Source organism: Canis aureus, chromosome 38, assembly GCF_053574225.1.
Source record: "Canis aureus isolate CA01 chromosome 38, VMU_Caureus_v.1.0, whole genome shotgun sequence".
In the NCBI taxonomy this organism is placed as follows: domain Eukaryota; kingdom Metazoa; phylum Chordata; class Mammalia; order Carnivora; family Canidae; genus Canis; species Canis aureus.
This window is the reverse complement of record NC_135648.1, coordinates 6,456,618-6,482,084: the sequence shown is the minus strand read 5'-3', so window position 1 is coordinate 6,482,084 and position 25,467 is coordinate 6,456,618. Positions and strand designations below refer to the sequence as shown.

Sequence of the window (25,467 nt, the reverse complement as noted above, 5' to 3'; positions counted from 1 at the left end):
GGTCAGTCTTTCCAAGGCTGCATGGCCCCACACGGAGGAGTCCTGGGATCCTGACCCCAGGGGTCGCAGGGCCAGGAAGCAGGACATGCGGTGGGGGCAAAAGCGGGACCCCAACCAAGTCTGCAGGAACTTTTTCTGCCCAGCGGCTGCTCCTGACGAACCCACCCTCCCTTCCCACAAAGCACATGCCAGGCATGGTTTTTGTCCTACGTGGGCAGAGAATGAATTTGTAGAAACAGCATGTGGAGAGGCCCTGCCAAGTCCACCACGGAAGGGACTCGCCAGCAGGTGACACGAGAAGACAGAAGGTCTGTGAGGAAAAGCGGCAGCCTCCCCGGGAGCAGCGGGGATGCGGGGGTGATAGGACCGACCCGGAGAAACCCCACGGGTGCCGCCGTCACCTCATGTCCCTCTCCCCACCCCCGGTTTCACACAAGGATCCCGGGACAAGGGAGCAAGAGGGGGATCTTCTGTGTCATCGGCGCCACGATGATCTGTTTGAATCACAGGCCAAGAGAGTCTGATTTCCAAGAACCCTGAATCCTGTAGTTCTCGAGCCTGGTTCTCACCTCCTGCACCTCGGCTCGCGCGCCCTCCTCCCTCAAACATGACTGCACCGCGACGATGCCATCAGCCCCGCATCCCAGCTCCTGAGGACGTGGTGACCCCCCAGAGCTTCTGACCAGTCCTGGAGGGAAACTCAGGAAAACAGAACGTCCACTATCTCAGGCAAAGCAGGCTTCTAATCTGACACGCGGACTGTTACCAACCAACGCCCCACCAGGCATTTTTCCTGCGTTTGCCCCTCATCCTCACGACCCAGGGATACAGGTCGGTACCGAATCAACCCGTGGGATTACCCCTATTTGTCAGGTACAAAGAGGTTACAACATAACCTGCCCGAGGTCACCATATCTCTACTAGATGGTGAAATCAGGATTTAGGTCCAGTACATGGGACTCCAGTCTTTTCACCTGGGTGTATCGTGCTGCCTCCCTGATTTGGCAGAGTAATGGGGACATTGAGCAGATCAACCAAGGCAGGACCTGGGTTTGGGAACTAAGGTGATAAACCAGGCCCTGGCGCAGATGCATGAGGGACGGGCAGGCTCAGGCCTTGACTATTAAAAAAGACCATGCAGCTCTTTCCTGGCCAAAGTCACGACCCTAAAAACAGGCCGGTCCCCTTCATATTACCCATTAAGAAACCCGAGCCTGGGACGTCACACGAGTCCCAAGAGCCACCACCAAAGTCCCAAAGCTAGCTGAAGGCTGTGGACTAGAATATGGGCCTGCCACTCTCCTGTCGTCCATCGCGGAGTTCTATCCCTCCCCGACCCCACCTAGGAGCAGAAGTTGTCACCACAACTCACTTCTCATCAAGTGCAGACGCTACTCCTGGGGAGGACAAAACTCAGGGACTCATTCCTCTATATTCTGCTGGTTCTGTTTGTGAGTTCTTGCAAAGAGAGGGCTTAAGTGGATAAACCACAAATTTGTTTCATGAGCCGAGAAAAGAAATCATCACAGGCTTTGAGGTCAGAAGGGCTGGAACTTAAAAAATCCTGCCCATGATTTGCTCTGTGACTAGGAGCCACCCTTGTCACTTCCTGGGTCTCGTTCCTCTTCTGTGCAATGGGGATGCGCGACAGGGACTCGAAGTCTTGCTCACTTGCCTCCACTTCCCTTTCTCTCTTCCTCGCCCATACCCTGCCGTGGCCCCCACGGGGGGTGGGGGGGGTGGGAGGTGGGGGCTGTCATGTTCTGACTCTGCTCGTACCATCATGTCCCTCCCCAGCCCTCCCCGCCCTGCCCAGCCCCACCTCCTGCAGCAGCCCTACCTGCAGTCTTCACTCCCATCTGCTCCATCAGAGTCATCTCCCCAAAAGAGACTCAAGGCCCTTTCACTTGCCCTGCTCAAAACCCCTCGGTAGCTCTCTCCCTGTCTACCAGGGACCAAATAGGAAGCCACAGCCCCTATGATCTGCCCCAAGCAATGTCTAGCATCTCTTTGGTCAGCCTTCTAGGAACTCCAGCCACCTGCTTCCCAGAACAAGCCCTGTGGGTCTGCATTTGCACCGTGATTTCTTGGGTTGTCTACGTCATCACCCTCACACACCCCCATGAAGCCTCCTGATCCCCTCTAGTAGGAGCAAGTGCTCTGCTCAATGTCCTGCGGAGCTGAATTCATGGGCTCCACTCCCCAGCAAAGGGCAGTTCTGTGTCCTCAGGACACCAGGCAGAGACTCACTCAGGCACACCCTCAGTAAGGGCTGCATAGGAAGCGACCGACCGACCCTGCTCCGCAGCTGCCCGGACAGCATGACAAAACTTCCACTGAGCTTTCTGGAAAAGAAAGGGCTAGAGAAGTGAGCTGCTGGGACAGGCTGCCCCGTGCTGCAGGTACTAGGTATTCATTCCTGCCCCTGGATGGCCTACAGTTAGCTCCTGTCTTGATTACGAAAACCATGAGGAACTGGGCATTTAATCACACTTTTTTCCAGCGAAACTAAAACGTAAACTTCTTATTTCATCTCCGTGACCTCAAAAACCTTTCATCATCCAAAAAAAAAAAACCCACAGAGACTAATCCCTCCTCAGATGTCACCCAATGTTTGAGCAGCAGGACATCCTGGGCTGAACTGACTCAGTTGGACTGGGCCACCCACCGGGGCCACCGGAGGCTCATAGGACGCACCTCTGCGGGAGAGCCGGGTGTCCGCATCTGTGTCCACGAAAAGCTTCATCTGGAACAGGTCTCGCACCTCCTGGGAGTAGAAGGCCAGGATCCCTTCAAAGAGCACCACATCCGCGGGGTAGACAGTGACTGTCTCCTCCTTCCTGCAAGCACAGAGCAGATGATGGGCTGAACCAGGCAGGGCAAGCACAGGGAGGAGGACACAGCATCTGTCTCTGAGTCTGGGGTCCTTCCCCATACGCGTACAGCAGGACCAAAAGGGGGAGCTCACCCCCCAGCCCTGCTGAGCCCTCGGACCACCAACGAAGACCCGCCAAAGGGCCATCACCACTGGGGCAAAGGTCTCCTCTGACCAGTTCTTCTGAACTGTCTCCTGGGGACAGATAACATGCTGTTGAACGCACAATAGCAACAGACAGAAGCAGATGTGATTTCTTCTTTTCCCTGGAGGCGTCTCCAGGAATGCTCTCGTGCCGGAATTTAAGGAAGCTAAAGCTGAACTTTCACAAAACAGAAACTCACAGTTTTCTCCCAACAACCCCACCCCTCCCCCTGTGCGGAGGCAACTGGTAGGAGGCAGGAAGGGATGGGAGAGGAGGAGGCAGAAAAAGGAAGCTGCGGGGAAAGAGGGGAGAGGAGAGGAAGCATCTACAGGGAAGGAAAGCCTCCGGAGCTCCGTCGGGTCTGGCTCTACCACAAGCAGCATTGTGGCCACGGGTCAGGGCTGTGGGGTGCTCCTCCCCCCCGCCACCCTCCTCGATGAGGCAGGGGTACCCATTACCTCTCCATCTACCCCACAGGGTCGCGATCTGATTCTGTCCTAAGCATCACCTACTGCCTCTTGCTCAAAAGTCACTGAAAGGGAAGTAATAGTAACCGCTGCAAGGCTTACGTGGACATTTATGAATAAAACCCAAGAAAACAAATTTTTTTAAGGTTCTTTAAGACAATGGGTTTATCGGTGGAAACATAGGGAAGTCGGCGGCTGCCAAAACAAGAGGATGCACTGAACTTCCCTCCCATAAACACTCTTTGATTCCTTATTAGCTCAGAGCCTTGGGTTCCTGTCTAAATTCTAAGGCAGGCGCTGCTGGAACGACTACCAAAGTGGCAGAATGTGGGGCAGAAAAGACAACAGAAGAGGACCAGGTGAATAAGAGTAGGAGACACTGTGCAACAGTGATGTTCTCTGGATGCACACAGAATCATCTAGGGAGCTTTTAAAAAACACCTATCGGGACGCCTGGGTGGCTCAGCGGCTTGGCGCCTGCCTTCGGCTCAGAGCATGATCCTGGAGTCCCGGGATCGAGTCCCACATCAGGCTCCCTGCATGGAGCCTGCTTCTCCCTCTGCCTGTGTCTCTGCCTCCCTCTCTCTGTCTCTCGTGAATAAATAAATAAAATCTTAAAAAATATAAAAATAAAATCACCTATGCCTGGGGGCACCTGGGGGGCACAGTCGGTTAAGAGACCACTCTGGGTTTCAGCTCAGGTCGTGATCTCAAGGTCATGTGCCTGAGCCTCTGCACTCAGGGGGACATCTGCTTAAGATTCTCTCTCCCTCTCCCTCTGCCCCTGTGCATGCATGCACTCTCTCTCTCTCAAATAAGTAAATAAAATCTTAAATTACAAAAAAAAAAAAATGTATGCCTAGGCCCTGTTCCCACGGGGCTCTGATTTTATGAGTCTAAGGCAGAGCCAGAGCACTGGTCTTTTTTATAAAACCGCCCCAGATGTGTCTAATGTACAAACCAGGGTTGAGGAGAGCCCGTATGGAGGAACATCACCTATCAGAAAACAGGGTGCCCACCATGGCTCAGGATGAAGAACCTAACTGGGCAGAGTTCAGAAGGGAAATGGGCTAGAAAAGAGGCTCCGTGAGTGAGTAAAATTATGAGCCACTGTGGGCAACTGCCCTGCACCAAGGAGGGGACTGAAGAGTCTCTGCTGGGAAAAAGCAAATGTGTGTATGTTGGGGTGGGGAAGGGCGGGCTCCCGGGGCTCCGTCTGGAAAACACACTACCAGGGAGCACCGTGACCGTGCTAGGGGTACGTAGGCCCACGCCAGATCAAGCGCGGATCAGGACACCCAACAAATAAACACGAACAAGGAACAGATGGTTTTCCAATTCAACAAACATGTCTTGGTCCTAGGAAAGCCAGGGGAACGTAACTGTGCTGTTGTTGCAGCTCCAAGAGGTGGGAATCGATCCCTACCCAAGTGCACATGTACATTTAGAGAGGAGAACCCTTCAAAACAGCCCAGAGCTTAAAAAAAAAAAAAATCTATTGGGCAACTGCCAGCCCAGAACGTACAAGGAGCCACACTTGGTGCAATGTTCCATTTACAAGTTCAGAGTCTGGCTGGGAAGTTCACAGGGTAACCTAATCCCAGCTTCTCATTTGGCTTTTGAGCAAGAGTGAAGCCAGAGAAGGGTATTTACAGCAAACGAGTGTCTTCTCTTTCTCGGTCCAGCATCGGTTTGTGGGTCACCACGGAAGGCCCGTGCCTGGGTTGGGAGCAGAGAACTCCGAACAGCTGAGTGCGGAACAAGTGGCCTGGAGAGCTGGGGGGACTGCTGTGGTCTAAGGTGGTCGGGAAAATGTCTCACAAAGACACAGGCCATGGGCCACCAAACAACAGGGTTATACAATATACGATTTGAAAGGGATCGGGAGGAAAAAGAGAAGTGAATCATGTCTGGATGGGGAATTCTGCTGGGGTTTCTTTTAAGACCTGAATCTGACAGAGGTCAGGATGCACTAGCTGCCCCTCCGCGCCTCCTGCATCTGGTCAGGTCCTGCCTCCTGCCAACCACCCCTACTTCCGCCGCCTGACCTCAGGCCCTTGTGAGTCTCTCACTTGGTACCACTCCAAGGGCTTTATAAATAGCATCGTGGATCCTCTCTTCCTGCCACCAAAAGATCTGCTCCCACGGAACAGCCATCTGTGACTCCCTATTGCCAGCGCGTTCATGCTCCGGCCCCGGCGTCCCCAGTCTTTCCCATCTGAGGCCTGCCTGCCTGCTTCCTAGCCACTCTTCCTGCACCCTGATCCCCATCCTGCCACTCCTCACCACCTCCAGTTCCCCACTGAGCTCATCCCCCAAATCCTGCCCGACCCATTACCTTGCAAATCCCCTTCCCCAACAAATTCTTATGCTTTCCAATATATAGCTTAAATATCATCTCTCTACATATTAGAGAGGTGATAAATATTACCTTAAATATTGTCTCTCTACATCCCGCTCTAAATACTCCAAGCCTGTCCTCTCTCCTTTACACTCTTCCAAGGGCTCTGATTTAGTTGTCAGGCTGCATTTCGACTCTGTAGCAGTGCCCCGCCCTGGACCTGAGAGGTCCCTGGTCTCTTGTGGACTGGACATCACCACCACGCCCTCCTGAGGCTAGAAACTACAAATCCCAGAACCCTTTTCCCTCTGTGGTGCTTTGCCAATGGGAAACGTCAAAGATGATACAAAACCCAGATAATTTTTAGGTCTTACTAGCCACACAAGGCCACTCTGCAGACACTGCACAAGCCCCCCCACCTTGCAGGCTGGGGCCCACAGTTGGCAGCTTTGTGGACTTGCCTCGGACCCTGGTTTCATCTCCAGTGCCCCAGGCTGCAGCCTCCCAGGTCTTAGCAATCCCAACCCCCCTCAACACTCTTATTAGCTCCAATTCCTGTACTAAACCCCTTTATTCCCGCACGGTCTGTGGTGCTTTGATACTGGAGGTGCATCTTGTTCTTTTGAGTTTTGGGCACAGTGGCATCTGGTCCAGGGTAGGACATGCTTCGGAAGATGCTAGTGAGGGGTGGGGGTGAGAAGCAAAGCAGCCTGGCCTTCCAGGACAATGTGTTCACTCTCTTCCTCCTCCAACCAATCTTTGCCACACCCTCCAGTCCTGGGAAAGGCACAGAACGTGTGAGGAAACCCGTGTCAAAGGCCAGCTGAGATATGTACTCAAAGAACACACGGGGCAATAAAGACAGGCTTTTAATGATGGAAACATTTGGTAGTTAAAGATGCATGAAATCTAATTTCCCATTTTAAAAAAGAGAAATAGGGATCCCTGGGTGGCTCAGTGGTGTGGCGCCTGCCTTCAGCCCAGGGCATGATCCTGGAGTCCTGGGATCGAGTCCCACATCAGGTTCCCTGCACGGAGCCTGCTTCTTCCTCTGCCTGTGTCTCTGCCCCCCCCCCCTCTCATGAATAAATAAATAAAATCTTTTAAAAAATTTAATTAATTAAAAATAAAAAAAGAGAAATCCACTCATGAGATTGAAAGGAATCATGAAAAGGAAGAATGAAAGCAGGTGGGAGAAACTTTTAAAACAGCACAGAACTGAAAGCAACACATTCAGTGTAGGAGGAACTACACGTGCTTTCTCTGCCCTGTCAGAAGTTTAGAGACGACCTGGAAAGTCCTCAAAGGAGACAGAGTGAGCAAGGGGTCCTGGGAGACTCGAGGGAGCCTGGGGGCCTGGCCGGCTGGAGTGAAGTCCTGCAGGAGCCTCGCGTAAGCACTCAGAGGGAAGGAAGATGAGCCCCCCGGCCCTCTAGGCCTCATCAGGAGCAGGAACACAGATCGGCATAAAGGACATGACGGAGAAACTCTCTTGAGAGTTTAGCGTCTGGTCTCTGGCAGCCTCAGGGCCCTCACACCTTGACACCTCTCTGCGAGGTCCAACCACGGGAGAAGAAAGAACAGTTTCCTTTGTTCTGTTTCCTGTGTCCTCTGCCCAGCCCCCTCACATCATATTCCAGGAGCAAGAGCTCAGGGATGTGAATCAGGACAAATGTATAGTCCCCTCACCTGAGCCCAAATTCATGAACCTGTTCTTCCAGAGTCAGCAAAACGTGATGAGCAGACCATTCCAGGAGGTGCCGGATAAACTCCCCAACTGGTGCACAACACCTACGGCTGCACACGGCCACCCCTACTGCCAACAGGCCGCTATGGGCATGGGGCAGGAGAGGACACAGCCCCGAGGCCCCCAAAACGGGAACAATCTGGGAGCGGCAACCAGCAGCGGCCCAGCCCCCAACAGCTCACTTACCGGGAATGGGAGACAAAGTCATACACAGGAATCTGCACTGTTTTCCCTTCAGTGATTTCTTTGAGGGTTTTGAAGATGAGTTCATTGTCAAAGGCATCTGAAGGAAATCAAACTGTTAAAATGGCTCTTGATTTTAAAATGCTTTCTCCTGTAATCATACACATCTATTTCACCCAGAAGAGCACATTCACCCCCACCAAAAAAAAAGCCAGATGTCTACCCTAAGGAGAAGGCAAACTTCCTGGATCTCAAAATAGAATCGTAATCGAATGCGGTCTGAGAAACTCATTTTTTTTCTACCTATCTCACCCTTGGCCTCAGACATCTATCTCTCCTCCATGTATAGCTGCTGTCTTGGGAACTGGCCTACGATAACCTGGAAATCATTCGCACGACTAGGGGATGTGCGTACACAAGTTTTGATTCCAGGCACCAAGTTTTAATTCCAACAGTTGCAAGAACCAAGACCAGTTAAAGGGTGATGTGCGGATCTGGGACCGTCAGAGCATTACTCAGGCAGACATCCTGGACTGTCCATGGTCCTTTCTGCCAGTGGGCTGAGTTTCACACCCTGCCACGTGCAGACACATGTGGGATGGGGGGCGGGGGGAGGGGAGCAGGGGCTGCTTCAGATCACAGGAAGCAGAAGAACCAACCGTGTTCGTGCTAGCCCGTGTCTGGCCAATCTCAAGGAACAGGCTCACGTGGAGTCACCCCTGTTCAGAGGCAGATGCAATCCATATTCAATAAGCCACACATTGAGTGATGTGTTCCAAAATTCCTTCTTTAGGCCCCACCATAAGCCCGAAGGTATTTATTAATCTTCCATTTTTATTGATAGAAAAGAGATTCCGAGGAGTCAAAGAGCTCCCTCGGTCAACCAGCACACACACGCACACACACACACCCTCAAGTCCTGACTCACCCGGGTGATCAAAATTGAACTGGCCCTTCAGGGCTTTGGCCTTCTGCTCCGAAGTGAGGACACGATAGAAGCTATCCTGGCTCAGGATGACCACCTGCTTCTGGCGACAGTCCACCTCATTCTGTCCCAGGAGCTGCACAATCTTAGCGCAAACAGAAGACTGTGGAAAAGAAGAGAAGGCCAAGGATTAGAGGGAGAGTCACCAACTGATGCACACGCCCTATGCAAAGAGCTTCGGGAAGGAAGACTCCAAAGGCTACCATCTTGTCTGAGGGATCAGAAGGCTAAAGGAGAAAGACAGCCTGCTGAGAGGCAAGTGGGGGGTGCGGGTCCTCAGAGTCTCTTCCTCCCCTTCCTAAACACAACTTACTATTCGCAGGTATCTATCTGCAGGGGGTTGCAGCGGGGAGGACAGTAATTTCTGCCTCTTCTTCCACAGAATCTTTTCTAAAGTCCCTAATAACAAAGGAACACGAGGGACACCTGGGTGGCTCAGTGGGTTAAGCACCTGCCTCAGGTTCAGGTCATGATCCCGGGGTCCCGGGATGGGGTCCCGTGTCACCAGCCTCCCCGATCAGTGGGGCGTCTGCTTCTCCCTCTCCCTCCTCCTCCCTTGCTCATGCTCTCTTTTCTCGCAAATAAATAAATAGGTAAGATAGATAAATTAAAAAAAAATTTAAAATAAACAGGAACACAAACTTATTTATCCCTGCTCATGCCCCAGTACAGACACACATGAAACAGCAGAAAGTGGACAGAGGGCACCCTGACGACGTGCTGAAGGCTCAGAGGGCCCCTGGGTCATGCAGTGACAGCGCATGCACGTGGACTCAAAACCCATGGCCAGGGAATCCGGCCAGTTAGCCGCCAGGGCAACGTCATGGCTTTCATCCTACGTCCATGGGTTCCTTTTTGCTCTAGTGCATATCCATGGACTTGCTCACACTCACAGTGAGCCTAGTGGCCACTTCACAGACGTGTGCCACCTCTTATGGACTAGAAGGACATGGGACTCCAAACACGACCAACGCCTAAAACAACATGGGGTATCCCTGCTCCGAATGGGGCAGCGGGTTCCAGGTGACCGCAAGCCTACACGCTTTGTATCGTGGTGTGGGCAGTACACACAGCTACCTGTGATATTGCGAAAATGAGAAATACATATTTAGTCCTTGCATTTCTGGCACACAGTTCTCAACATCAATTTCCTAAGTGAGGGGAGCGGCACACCGGTCTTTGTTATGTTAACAAGGAGGCTTCTGGAAAGCACCTAAGGATGGGGCCAGTTGCCAGAGGAACCAACCCTGTGATTAGCAGGTTAGAACTTTCCCTCCTATCTCCCTGACCTCCTGGGAGGGGAGGAGCTGGAGGCTGAAATCAGTGGCCAACACCAACGATATAACCGGTCCTGCTGATGTCATGAAGTGTCCATACAAACCCAAGAGGATGGGGTCTGGTGAGCTTCCTGGTTGGTGAACACGTGGAAATGTGGGGAGAGTGTCCGAGAATTGCTTGTTGATATGGGGAAGCCCCCCCTCAATACACACACACACACACACACACACACACCTGCTGGAACTGGAATAGGGTACAGAACCTAAAATCTACCTCTTTTTCTCTCCCATAATAGAGTCCCCATAAAAAGAAAAGCATAAAAACAAGCACATTAAAAAAAAAATGAGATAGTAAAGGACAGTATTTATCAAATGGCTTCTTTTTTCCATTTCATACATATTAATCTAAAAATAAGAATGTCTACATTACAAACACCCACAAGCTGTAGCCAAGCCTCCTTATGGAGCTGGCTGACCTAATTATAAGAGATGAAAAATGTGGCATAGTTAGAGATTTCTGTGGCTCAGTCTTGCTTCACTGTGGAACTTACTTTACCAACTGGTTTTAACAAGGAAAAACCAGGACACTTTTATAAAGTTACATTTCCCATAAATTCTGTATTTGATTTCTCCAAGCGTAAGGAAAACTGGCCATTCCTGTTGCCCTAGTCAATCCACATGAGACTATTTTGCACAATATTTCCTGTTGTACAAAATGTGAGACACAACAAAATAAGGATCTTTGGAGGAATGATATTTTGACTCAATTGTTAATTATTTGAAAACTATTTTACTTTTCTGACATTTACCCGTATTATCAGAACAGCATTTAAAACAGGATTCTGGGAACAGCAGCTATGCCAGGAAAAAAAAAAATTATAGAAAGATAAAACTTGCACATGACTTAAGTTAGATTCAAAAATGAAAATACCACAACAGAATCAAAGGCTCTATACAATTATAAACTATACATTTTTAAACAGGTGCCAGCCCATCATTTCCTTTTCCTAACTCCCATCTGGTTCTTACATCCTAAGGCTACGCAGGGTAAAGTCTATAGATATAGCTTTTATTAGCAGAATTCTAGAAGACCAAAGAACAAAAATGAAAAGAAGGCTTCATAGGGCCAGATATTTAATCTACCTGATTATTCACAGGGTGGTATTTTTTACTTATAGTTAAGACCCGTTAAATATTTTTAAGTATGAATAGCAATCTCTCTACTACCAAAAAAAGTGTATATAACGAGGTTACATTACCTAATTTTGGAGGTAAACAATCATTTCCCTTAACCCAGGTACAACCAAGGACAAATGGGTACAATGGCCAACAAAATCGGGTTAATGAGCACATATAGAAAGCCAGTGTTCATCACAATTTCTTTTTTAAGATTGTATTTATTTGACAGAGAGAGAGAGAGAGGAGCAGACGGAGAAGGAAAAGCAGGACTTTCTCTACTGCGCAAGGAGCCAGATGCAGGACCTGATCCCAAGATCCCTGGATCGTGACATAAGCCTAAGGCAGACGCTTAACCGACTGAGTCACCCAGGCACCCCATCACAATTTCTTATCAAGGCTTAAGTCTTGCTGTTTTGTAGGTCCACAGCTATATGTCTCGGCTACATGTTTTCCATGGGCCTGTTTGGTGACCCTTTTTTCTACAAACACACCACCATCACTTATAACTGATTTATTAAGTCAGGCCCTAGGCCAGTGCTCCACTACAACCACCCCTTATAGTCACAAGCGCTATCCTTCCCCAGATGCGGAAACCAGGTGAAATGACTTGCCCACAAGCCTGCTTCCTTTTTTTTCCCCTCAACCTAAAATGTAGTCAGAAGTCCCAAGGCAGAAGTCCTTTATCATGGAGATAAATACCACTGCATGAACAAGTAAAGAAACACTTGTCTCCAAGTCAGTCTAGATTTTTCTAGTATTTTCTTTCTCCTGGAAGTTGTCAAAAATGGCCCCTAAAAAATCTAGACGGCTGTTGAATCAGGGGCAACAGGTACACAGGAGCTCATTATGCTATTCCTCTCCTTGAGGATAGGTTTGAATTTTTACACAACAGGGAGGAAGGAGCCCTACGGAGACGCCTCCTTGGGATGACTGAATGGTCTTTGCCTTCTTTAACCTCCTCTTCTTTCGCCTTTCATTTTAATTTACCTTTTCCCTAATCCTGCCCTCTTCAACAGGATGAAATGGAACTCCAAGGTGTCTCCTTCTCTCGAGAAAGGAAATAATGCATTAATGACTTAGGGCTGGAGAAGGCAGGCAGTCGTGAGCTTACAGAACACTAAAAGTAGGCAAGGCTGCAATCGCTGTGGTGGGCTAAGACTTAAAATAATTATGTAAAAAAAATAAAATAAAATAAATAAAATAAAATAATTATGTCATAGGAAGACAAACGCCGTAGGACTCCATTTAAAGGAGGTATCTAGGGGATCCCTGGGTGGTGCAGCGGTTTAGTGCCTGCCTTTGGCCCGGGGCGCGATCCTGGAGACCCGGGATCGAATCCCACGTCGGGCTCCCAGTGCATGGAGCCTGCTTCTCCCTCTGCCTGTGTCTCTGCCCCTCTCTCTCTCTCTCTCTGTGTGACTATCATAAATAAATAAAAATTAAAAAAAAAAATAAAGGAGGTATCTAGAATAGTCAAATTCACGGAAAGTAGAAGAGAGGTTGCCAGGGGTTGAGGGCGGGGGGAAGTGGGGAGTTGTTCAAGGAGTATAGTTTTACTTTTACATGATGAAAAAGTTCTGGAGACTGGTTGCCCAACGATGTGGCTATACTTAATACTACAGAAATGCACGCCTACATATGGCTATGGTGGTGAATGTTACAGCTGGAGGTGGGCTTCGTTTTACAGGATATCTCCATATTCAGTGCAATGTATCCAGAATATATTCCTTCCTGCCACTTCTGGCACATTATTTTAAAGGTGGGGAGGTGAAAAATAAGCCAGATAGGACTGTGGGTTGCTGTCTGAATATATGGAGTGAAAGGCCAGGTCAACAGGAGGTTAATTTTAGAAGAAGGGGGAGGAAAAAAAATTATATATATGAATTTTTATACACATACATATGGAACAATCAGTGAAGGGGATATACACTTTCTTCCCTTGTATGGCATTTTGAAGACACCATCTCCTTTTAACTCCATTACAATAAGATGTAACTACTTTATCTCTTTTTTATCTAATGAGGAACCAAAGCTTAAAAGCCTTGCTCAAGGTCACAGGCCCGAATCTCAACCTGCAGGTCTTCTAACTCCGAATACCCAATCCTGTTCACTATGCCAGCACTGAAGCCCCAATATTCTCCATAAATGTACTCTACTTCCAGAGGTCAGTGATGGGGGAACGGAGACGGGGAAGGTATTGGTTAGGAATATGCTATGGAAAAAAAAAAAAAAAAAAAAAGGAATATGGTATGGTTTTGTCCCACTGCATCATGAGACTCAACATAACTGTAAATGTCACTGAATTTCAGATAAGTAAAGGCAGGCAAGTGATATCCGTTATGGAGAAGCTGAAAGTACACACACACACACACACACACACACACGTTCAAGGTATCTGGAACCTAAATTTGGAGTCTAACTGTTAGAAGCCAGCAACTGGGAGCCCAAAGGCTCTGTCGTTCTGGGAACATGCCAGCATTTGACCTGACGATCAGGCCAGGCCACCAGATGTGCTGACCCACGTGCCAGCCTCCTTTCTCAGAGACACACTTCCTATTCGGGAAGCCCCAGGAGCGAGCAGTTGCAGGCCCTCCCAGCTGGCCGATTCCAACAGGGCAGCTGAGCAGCCACGGGGTCCTGCACTGCCATCGCAAGTAGTATTGCTCTAAAACGATCCTTACATAGGACATGGCCCGGAGGGTCCAGACACCATCTAACCCTGCCATTTCGTGTGTGTGTGTATATATATATATACACACACACACACACACCCCTAATCCTTCAGGTCCTCTGTCCAGTCCTAATATTGCTGACAGAGTAAAACTAACAGAGCACTTGAGCTCTGGGTAGCTTCTTTGTTAAGAACCCTCCACCTCGGGGCGCCTGGGTGGCTCATAAATCCAGCTTAGAAGCACCTGGGTGGCTCAGTGAGCATCTGCATTTGGCTCAGGTCATGATGCCCGGGGTCCTGGGATCGAGTCCCACATAGGGCTCCCTGCATGAAGCCTGCTTCTCCCTCTGCCTGTGTCTCTGACTTTCTCTGTGTCTCTCACGAATAAATAAATAAAATCTTTTTTTAAAAAATGCCACTAACGGTGTCCAGCACGGCCCCCCAGACATTACATCACTCCTTTGGGGGCAGGGGTTGCTCCCCACCCAGCTCTGAAGCTCTAATTTACAGGCATGAAAAAACTAAAGTACCAGTAATCTGCCCTGGATAAGGTAAACTGCTGCTTGGATTCCCTGATCAAACTGACCACATGGTAGCAACAGGGACCAGATGCACTCTGGTCATAGCCGTGAGGCCACCTGACTTGCGGTCCTGCATGCCCCAGAACCTATGCATTGCAGGTAGGTTCTCCTGGCTAGAACAATCACCACCACCCCTCCCCACATACACACATAAATACCTAAGTCAGAAACTCACTACGTTGCTATGTAATAAAAGTGTCTCAGGCACCAAAGGAACAGACACGGGTCAATCCAATAACCTACGAGCCCTGGAGCAGAAAGACCAACTGTGTCTCAACATCTGCTCCTGGAGCCTGGCAGGACTTGGTACCCTGAGGGCTCGCTCAAATGTGTGTCATGATTACCACCAAAAAGGTCTGAATTCATCCAGCAGACCTCCTTTTCCTTTAGACCCGATTTGTAAAAGCATAGCTTGCCCTGCTCATTTTTAGCATCAGCCTTCATTCCATCCTAAAGGACATAATGTAACTCAGGCAGGGACAGCTAGCTGTGCACACCCATATCTCAGCCCTGAGTTTTAACTGGGCCTTGGCCCCGCTTCCCAGCCTCCCTTGCCCTTTCTGGTGACCATGCTAAGTTCTAATCAATTTGCTAATAAGCAGGAGTGTGAAGTGGCAGCTTCCTGGAATCTCCTTAAAGCATCATTATCCCTGTCGACTCTCCCTCCTGTTGGCTGGAATGCAGGCTGGATGGCTGAAGCACAAGTGGCCACTTTGCAGCCCTGATACCATGTGACTAAAGGTAGGGGAGCAGCTAAGTAAAGGAGTCCCAGACTGCAATGATCATAGAGCTGAGAGAGGAAGGACAGTGAGATAAATCATCTTTAAACACTGTTATTTGAGGCTTTCTGTCCTCTCCAACCAAAATGACCCTAATACTGTGGTCAACTTTCACATACCCAGTAAACCGTGTAACTATCCTCTTGAAAGCTGGGGTAATCGTCATGTCCTGGGCCATGAGGCTACCTTATTCAGCAGAGAAGCCACAGATATCTCAGCAACCAAATAATTTGCATGTGAGTTTTAAAAGGCAGGGTGAGGAGGACCACTTGCCTGAGGACCATTTGCCTGACCAAGGTCCCCAGACCACTAGGCACCTCTCTGCCACCTACCAGCTGTATCTACCCGGAGGTATCAGAGCTGAATTCAACATCCTCCCCACCTTCCAGTACTTGCTTGTGCTACAGGCGAAGCTCCACTGAGGAAGCAGTACCTAGGAGGGGGAAACCCAGATTATAAACAGTACCGGATAAGGAATTCCCCACAACAGAAGCTCTCAGTTTTAATTCCCGATCCATACGGTGGGGCTGCAAAGGTAGGTTAGCCTAGAAAAACCCAAGTATGAGCCCGCACCAGAAAAATCCTGGTTGATCAACAGTCCCCAACATAAACATGATCCCAGGACTTTTTGGTGAATTGTCTGGCTCCTTTAGCTCCATTCCTAGGAAAGACATTTTAAGAACTCACTTCTGGGTTCGTAAAATTACATGTTTGGCCCTTCTCTCTTTAAGTCATGAGTGCTTACTGAAAAACCCTGTCAAGGAGCACTTCCTCATCAATTTAAACTGCTTTAGCATCAACTGGGGGTATAATGAACAATAGTCAACATTTAAGAACTACACAGAACATGCCAAATGCCAGCAACTGTTCTCAGGACTTTACAGATTACTCCCTAATCCTCAAACCAGTCCTTAGAAGGTGGGTGTTATCATCCCCACTTACACAGCGGGAGATGGGTACAGGGAGGCAGATGACAAAACTAACCCAAGATAATACAGCTAGGAAGCAACTGAACCGCTCTTTAAACTTTTTTTAATTTGAGAGAGAGAGTGCACGAGCTGGGGGAGGAGCAGAGGGAGAGGGAGAAGCAGACTCCCAGCTGAGCAGAAAGCCCGATGCAGGGCCCAATGTGGGGATGCAGGGCTCGATCCCAGGACCCTGAGTTCATAACCTGAGCTGAAGGCAGACACTTAACTGACAGCCCCCCAGGCCCCCAGGATGCACGCTCTTAACCAATACACATACCACCTTGCCCTGCCACACCAGAAGTGGAGGGCTCTTCTCGTCCCGAGGGCCACCAACAACCGTACACACACGGGTATGGTGCCAGCAATGAATACACAGGAGCTGCCAGGAGCAGAACATTCTCAGCATGGCTCCGCAATTCATTCTCTGCCAGCTTCGCAAAGCACAGGCTTCCTTCAAAGTTAATTTTTCTGATAAATATTTTACCAGGAAGAGAGCAAGACAAATCACTTCTGATCCCCTACAATTCATTCTTTGGGAGAAAACAGTATTTAAGTCCAAGTTAAAGGAGGCTCTGGGAAGCAGGTGAGCCCATGCAGGTGTGTTCGAGCAGAACTGAGCAAACTCTTTAAAACCTCACCACAATAAAAACAGATGCACACGCGGTGGTGTGTTATGAACTGGCGAAAACCTTCCAGAAAGCAGCAGAGAAAGGATCATTAACATTCCTACCCTCTGACCAGGTATCAAACTTATAGTTGGATCAGCGAAGCTTACAGGAATATGAGATGTAAATATGTAAGCAGAGAACAGTGCAGACTGGTGTGCAGGCCAGGACTAGAACCACGTAACAGATACAGCTGAACGTGACAGGGGAAATCTAGAAGGCAAACCGGTCAAAACTGAAAATTGCTGTAGTTCTTCGACATCATCTTAAAGAAAAAGAAGGTGGCGGGGGGGGGGGGGGGCAGGGTGGTGCCCAATCTCTTCACGTAAAGCCAAGTGCTGGTTTCATCCACAGCCCGGTAAACAGCTGCCACCAAACAAGGGCTAAACATCAGGCAAGACAGGACTGTGCTTGTACCCAAGCAGCAACTCAGCCTCACAACTGGATTAAAATGATTCAGTACAAAACAGTGACTGATTTGTTTCCTCTTGCCGAATCTGGGCCTGAATACGGATTTTGTGGATATGTCTTTGTATCCTCCACAGGATAAGCACAAAAAGCACCCCCCCACACACACACACAAAAGCAGCTAGAATCATGGCTAGCTTTGCTGATTCTGCTGCTTATGAAGCCCTCTTGGAAAGGTGGGAGCAAAGAGGAAGACTACTGGAGGGTCAATTCTTACTGTCTTGTGGGTGCAAGTGAGGTGGGAACTATTCCCTCCCCCCCACCCCTTTTTTTAACTTCAGGGTTTGGAGGCAGGTTGAGACCGTAGGGCCCAGCAAACCAAGCCTCTTGTACTAGGAAAAGCCAAGGATGTCTTAGGACAAGACATACCCAACCCCTGCCCCTGCTCCCGACACACACCCCTTGCAGTCTGGCTTACTGAGCGGAGAGACACAAAAAAGAGAGTTGACTTTCCCCTGTTTAAAAAAAAAAAAAAATGGAATAAAGGGGAGCACAGTGTGCCAGCTGGATCCTCTGTTGAATCTTCCCAAACTGAAGGCCACATGTGGGTAAACATAAGACGAGGACATCACAGCACAATGGTGCTTTGTCGTACAGGCTGTATTTGGGTTGACTCTTCCTTTCCAGCAATGCTTATCCACACTGGAAAACTAGAAATCAAACTATCTGGCTATCAAAAGATTTATTTTTTTTAATTTCCTCTTTAGGTCTCTTCCAGCATCCATGCCTAAATCCAGAGCAGCAGGGAAAGGAAACTGAAAATATGTGCCAAGCACCCACCTTCCTTCCTTTTTGAAAGTCTCTTTTAGTGTCTTTGAAAACTCAACTTAATATTTACTCTTCATAGCATTAAAGAAAGGGGTTCAAATCCTCCTATGAGCAGACTCCATTCTTTCCAGGCGTTCCTACTAGATTCTGATGGATTCATCACTTATCAACCACCTCCTAGGCCCTCAAAACTCCTCTGGAATAAAAAAAATAGATAAAAGAACTCCCATAGCGACACAGACCATGTTACCCTATAAAGGATGGCAAACTGACCACACTGAAAGTCATCAAAAATTATTAGGGCTAATCTGCTGGCAAATATGAGGAGTTAAAGCAAGTATCCCTTGAAGAGAACGATTTTCTCTTATTCATTTGTGGATCTGAAGCTATCAGTAAATACAGGCCAAGCTTCTGTTTTACAACCACACAAATATGTCCCAGTGATTTGACAGAGGCACAAATGCAATTCCGCGGAGGAAGGGTAGCCTTTTCAAGGAATAGTACTGGAGCAACTGGACATCAATGGGCAAAAATATGAACTGTGACCTGAACTTCACACCTTATATAAAAATTAACTCAAAATGGACCACAGGCTGGGGCACCTGGGTAGCTCAGTCAGTTAAGTGGCCAACTCTTGATTTCAGCTTAGGTTGAGGTCTCAGGCTCTGTGCTCAGTGGAGAGTCAGCATGAGGATTTTCCCCACTCCTTTCCCCTCCCACACTCACACTCTTTCTCTCTCAAATAAACAAATCCTTAAAAACAAATGGACCGCAGGCTTATGTAAAGCAAAAATCTATCAAATTTGGGGCATCTGGGGGGCTCACTAGGTTAAGTGACTTCAGCCCATATCCTGATCTCAAGGTCCTGGGGTTGAGCCCCCTTGGTGGGCTCCCGACTCAGCGGGGAGTCTACTTATCCCTCTGCCCCTCTTCCCACTCATGCGCTAACACTTTCTCTCTCAAAAAAATAAAATCTTTAAAGAAAATCTATCAAATTTATTAAGAAAAACACATAAGAGAAAGTCTTCAGGATCTAGTGCTTGGCAAAGTTTTCTTAAGCTTGATACATAAAAGCATGATACATAAAAGGGGAAGTTGATAAGCTGAATTTCAACAAAAATAAAATGTGCTCTGTCAAACAGCCTCTCTTAGAACAAACAAACGAGCTACAGACGGGGAAAATATACTTTTAACACACATGTCCAACAAAGGATTAGTATCCAGAATACATAAAGATTTCTGAAAACTCAACATTAAAAAAAAAATCAATTCCAATTAGAATATGGGCAAAAGACATGAAGAAGCATTTCACCCAAGATGATACACAGCTCTCAAATAAGCACCTGGAGAGATGTTCAACATTATTAGCCATTAGGGAAATGTAAATTAAATTAAAATCAGGACATGTTCCTACACACCCATCAGAATAGCCCTCCCCCCAAAAAAAAGTGACAACACCAAATGCTGATGACAATAGAGAAAAAAGATTGGTCATACACTGCTGTTAGAAATGGAAAACAGGGATCCCTGGGTGGCGCAGCGGTTTGGTGCCTGCCTTTGGCCCAGGGCGCGATCCTGGAGACCCGGGATCGAATCCCACATCGGGCTCCCGGTGCATGGAGCCTGCTTCTCCCTCTGCCTGTGTCTCTGCCTCTCTCTCTCTCTCTCTCTCTCTCTCTGTGACTATCATAAATAAATAAAAATTAAAAAAAATTAAAAAAAAAAAAAAAAAGAAATGGAAAACAGTTCAACTACTCAGAAGAACAATTTGGCACTTTTTAAAGTAATCTCTACACCCAGTGTGAGGCTCAAACTCACAACCCCGAGATCAAGAGTTGTATGCTCTACCAACAGAGCCAGCCAGGCGCCCCCAACAATCTGGCACATTCTTAAAACACTAAACGTGCAACTACCATAGGATCCCACCATTTGTACTCCTGGGCATTTATCCCAAAGAAATGCAAACATGCTCACCCTGGAACATTACACAAATGTTCCTAGAAGCTTTATTCATAACAGCCAAAACTGGAGACCACTCAGGTGTTCTACAGGGGTAGATGGTTAAACAAATTGTGGTGCATCCGTGCCACGGAACTCTACTTAGCAATGAAAAGGAATAAATTACCACCTGTATAAATTTCCAGATAATTTTGCTAAAGAATACATGGGCAATCTCAAAAGGTAGGATTCCATTTATAGAACATTCTAGATAAGACAATTACGGAAATGAGGAGGTTGGTGGTTGGCAGGGATTAGGGACAAGGGGGATGGTAGCACGGAGAAGGCAGCGGTGACAAACAAAGCACAGCCTGGGGGAGCGACCCTGCAGTGGGGAGAATGTTCTGCTTCTTCACTGTATCAGGATCAATACCATTTTGTAAGCCATTACCACTGGGGAAACTAAGGAAAAGCTACTTGGATCCCTCAGTATTACTTCCTACAACCCTATGTGAATGGACAATGATCTAAAAAAAAAAAAAAAACAAAAACAAAAAAAAAAAAACCACCCCACCAAATTAATGCCCATCTGTCTTCTGCAATTTGTCTTTATTTTTTATTTTATTTATTTATTCATGAGAAACAGAGAGAGAGAGAGGGAGAGAGAGGCAGAGGGAGAAGCAGGCTCCATGCAAGGAGCCCAACGTGTGACTCTATACCGGGTCTCTAGGATCATGCCCTGGGCCGAAGGCGGTGCTAAACCGCTGAGCCACCCGGGCTGCCCAATTTGTCTTTAATTAGAAATTTAAGCTCTCACCCTTCAAAATTCTTTCTATCCTCACAAGCCCCAAGTAATCAATGGATATGGAGGGAATGTATTCTGTACGTGGCACAGACATGAATGAACCGCAGGGGGGCCGCAAAAGAACAGACTGCTGTGGGTTTAATTGTGTCCCCCCAAAAGATAGGACTAAGTCCCAACTTTCAGGGCCTCAGAATGTGACCTTGTTCAGAAAAAAGGTCTTTGCAGATGTAACTAAGGTAAAGGATCTCAAGATAAGATCATCCTGGATCTGGATGGGTACTAAACCCGATGACAAGTGTCTTTATAAGAAACAGAAAAGGACAAGACACAGAGACGCACAGGGAATACCATGTGAAGACAGGGGAAGGAACCAGAATCTCTAAGCCAGGGAGTTCTACCAGCAGCCAGGAGAGAAGCACAGACCAGATTTGCCTTCAGAGCCTGCGAAAGAAACCAACACTGCCAAACCCCTAGATTTTGGGGTTCTGGCCTCCAGGACTGTTAAGAGAGTAAACATTTTTGGTCTTTTTAAGCCACCACATTTGTGGCAATTTGTTACCGCAGCCCTAGGAAGTGAGTGCACCTGTCATCTCTAGTGGGCTTGACTTCTCTTTTTTTAATCACAGAAGATGTGAACACTTTCTTCAACTTCTATTTTTATATACTCCTGGACACATTTTTTCCTTCTTCTTCCAGAGGATATATACCATAAGGATGTACTGTTTCACTTTATAATCTTTTCCTGCAGAATTTATTTCCTGGTGTTTCTCTTTGTTCTAAGAGTAAACTATTGCTAGCTGGCATTATCGAGTGTCTACGTCTTCAAACATCCTGGTTAACCATTATCACGGACCCTAAAGAGATTCAACCCATTTTTGAAAACTTCGATGACACTTAGAAGTAAAACTGCACAGCACTGAACCTACTCTATGGGTTGCCTGGTGGCCAAGGAGTTGCTTCTAGGTCCGGCAATGGGCTTCGGGGCCTTTGAAAAGGAGAAGCAATTACTAGGTTGCAGATGTGTAAAAGTGCCATTCAAGAGAAATTTTGTGTTTTGATAGAAATGCCCAATAAACTTCTGAGCAAGATAGATTAAAAAAAAAAAAAGACAAAAACTACCCACTTAGCACAAAGTTCTAAAAGGCGGAAAGTGGGTCTTCTGGTATCAGGCTGGGCACACAGGACCTGGCTTGACTTCTGATACTAGGATAACCAGGGGAGGCAACAAAACCTCTCTGATGGTTATAACTATTACCAACTGTGAGCGCTGATAACCCCCCCGCCCCCCATGAATGGGTGCTAAGTGTTAACAGGCTGATGCACAGGAGACCGTGGCCAGCACAGCATAGGTGTCCAAACTTTCACCATTATAAACCTCTCTTGGAAACAGTCTACTGAGGAGCTTTGATTTTGTGATTCACTGAAGACATTGGGATTCAGGCCCCGATGTTCGATTTTCTTTATATCTATAAGGCTATGAAATAACATCCTCTAGCTCAGATCTCTGTAATTTTTCTCAGCTTCACTGTTCCATCTTGGTGCTCTAAAATCTGAGCGGAGGGACGTCTGGACGGCTCAGTGGTTGAGGGCTACCTTTGGCTCAGGTCATAATCTCAGGGTCCTGGGATCAAGTCCTAAATCGGGCTCCCTGCTCAGCGGGAAGACTGCTTCTCCGTCTCCTTCTGTCCCTTCCCCCTCTGCTCAGGCTTGCTCTCTGGTGTGCACTGTCTCTCTCTCAAATAAATAAAATCTTAAGAAAAATAAAAAGTTAAAAAGTTAAAAAGCTTTATGTAGGGACATAGGTACATAGGTACATATCAGTAGGATAAGCTTCTAGTGGTGGATCTGCTAATGTAAAGAATCTGCATTTATAAAATTGTCATACATAAGCCCAGAGAGCCTCTGCCATCAATGATTCACATACACTCTACATCCTCTTTTAAGAATATCTAACTTAATGAGATCTCTCTGACTTACCGCTCTGCTTTAAGTGAGGATAAACATCTTCAATATGCCTAAAAGCCTTCTGTTTTTCTTTTTCTGAAACCTTTCTGTTGATAGCCTATCCTCATTTCTCTGCTCCATTATGGGTCTCTTCTTACTGATTCACAAAAGCTCTTTACATACTAAGAAAACTGGCTGTTTCTCATTGTATCACAAATAGTTTTTCAGCCTACTGTCTTTTTACTATTTTTTTTTAAGATTTTGTTTATTTACTCATGAGAGACACAGAGTGAGAAAGAGACATAGACAGAGGGAGAAGCAGGCTCCATGCAGGGAGCCCGATGTGGGACTCGATCCCAGGACCCCGGGACCACGACCTGAGCCAAAGAAGGGCCCCCAACCACTGAGCCACCCAGGGGTCCCTGTCTTTTTGCTTTAAAGTGGTGTTTTCTGGGAGATAATTTTTACTTACGTAAACTGATACATTGCCCAGTGTTTCTTTATGTTACAGTTAGAAAGGACTTCTTTGCACAGAAATCTGTAATAGATCCCCCTATGATTTCTTCTCGTCTATGACCCTCACACCCTTTCTTTGCCCTCCACTCCCGAGATCCCGCTTGGATCAAGGGAGGACCTGGAGAGGCCACGAGGGCACCAGGCCAGCAGCTCTCTGCACCAACAACTTCCAGCCAGCCAGCCAGGGCCACGGATGGCAAGCAACTGAACGGAAGTGAGATGTAGCACTGCGGGTTGTGGGGAACTTCCTGTGCACATACAAGCAGTTACAGAGAACCCTGCAGCTGTGTCCCTCTGGAATTCCTCCGGAAAGAGACCCAGGCTCTGCTCTCAACCCTCAGGCCCACAGCTGCACACAGGATAAGGGATCAGGCCAGTGGCACCAGTTTAAGAGCAGCAGGAAATCTGTAGCAGGTTTGGAGAACGACACAGACCAAGGCCATGTGGAAAGTTTTCTTTAAAATACAAGGTATATGTTTTCCCCACCCCCTGCAGGATACTCTGTTGAGAGTATGAAATCCTGTTTTCTCCCTGCCATGGCCAACAGCTAAAAGAAGCACATACCCCCACCAATAAAACACCAACAAACTAAAGACTCATGGGGAGTTTCAGTCCAAACAAGCCTCCTATACCGATACTTATGTAACTGAAGACAGAAAATTAGAAGCACATTACATACCAGTGTTTATAATATCCCACCTTGATAATCTCCTTCTTTCCCCTCCCTAGCTCACTTGAAAATGCTCCTGCCTATTTCTAGAAGACAGTACTCAGTTCCCTTGGGGAAGCATCCTGTAGTGTGCTGTGTCTCCATAATTGAGTGAGAGGCTTACATCTCTTTTTCCCACATCATTCAGACAGGACCCTCCTGCCAGGGACTGGCTCAATAACCCCAGTGAGAAGCAGCGAAGCATCTTCTTTCATATGTTAGGATTATTTTTAAAATCAAATTAGGAAAAAAAAATAAAATCGATTAGGAAAACTGGATATCCACATTAAAAAAAAAAAAAAGAGGCTGGAACCCCACCGTTCACAATATACAAAACTTAACTCAAAATGTATCAAAGGCCTAAATGTAAGAGCTGAAACTATAAAACTTCTAGAAGCAAGCACAGGAGAAAATGCATCATGGCATTGGATCTGACGATTTTTTGGATATGATGCCAAAAACACAGGCTACACTGGGGTACCTGCATGGTTCAGTCGGTTAAGCACCTGCCTTCAGCTCAGGTCATGATCTCAGGGTCCTGGGATCGAGCCCCCACGTTGGGCTCTCTGCTCAGTGAGGAGTCTGCTTCTCCCTCTCACTCACTCTCCCTCTGTGTTCTCTCTTTCAAATAAATAAATATTAAAATCTCAAGAACACAGGCAACAAAAGAAAAAAAAGTAAGACTTCATCAAAATTAAAAACTCTTGGGCAACCCGGATAGCTCAGTAGTTTAGCACTGCCTTCAGCTCGGGGTGTGATCCTGGGGTCCCAGGATCGAGTTCCACGTCAAGCTCCCTGCATGGAGCTTGCTTCTCCTTCTGCCTGTGTCTCTGCCTCTCTGTCTCTCTGCGTGTCTCTCATGGATAAATAAATAAAATATTTCAAAAAAAATGGACTCTTATGCATCAAAAGACATCATAAACAGAGTAAAAAAACAACCTAAGGAACTGGAGAAAATATTTGCAAAGCTCATATCTGATAAGAGATTAGTATCCAGAATATATAAAGAACTCCTAAGAGTCAACAACAACAAACTGATTTAGAAAGCTAACAAGGCAGGAAACAACAAATGTTGGAGAGGATGTGGAGAAAAGGGAACCCTCATACACTGTTGGTGGGAATGTGAACTGGTGCAGCCACTCTGGAAAACTGTGTGGAGGTTCCTCAAACAGTTAAAAATATACCTGCCCTACGACCCAGCAATTGCACTGTTGGGGATTTACTCCAAAGATACAAATGCAATGAAACGCCGGGACACCTGCACCCCGATGTTTATAGCAGCAATGGCCACGATAGCCAAACTGTGGAAGGAGCCTCGGTGTCCAACGAAAGATGAATGGATAAAGAAAGCTGACACAAGTCTTGAACACATATTTCACCCAAGAATATATACAGACAGCCAATTAAGTACGTGAAAAGATGTTCAATATCACTAATCATTGGGGAAATGCAAATC

The 25,467-nt window shown here is 47.3% G+C and overlaps 1 protein-coding gene across 2 annotated transcripts in view; it reads right to left on the bottom strand.

The window, feature by feature from the left end:
- UCK2 (uridine-cytidine kinase 2) overlaps positions 1 to 25,467 on the bottom strand; it is an 80,623-nt gene that overhangs the window by 10,383 nt on the left and 44,773 nt on the right. For both annotated transcript variants that reach the window (XM_077886919.1, XM_077886920.1), the window contains exons 2-4: positions 8,687 to 8,846; positions 7,762 to 7,858; positions 2,698 to 2,840 (exon numbers count right to left, since the gene is read on the bottom strand). In XM_077886919.1, coding sequence (XP_077743045.1) covers positions 2,698 to 2,840; positions 7,762 to 7,858; positions 8,687 to 8,846 — 400 coding nt within the window. The remainder of the gene's footprint in view (positions 1 to 2,697; positions 2,841 to 7,761; positions 7,859 to 8,686; positions 8,847 to 25,467) is intronic.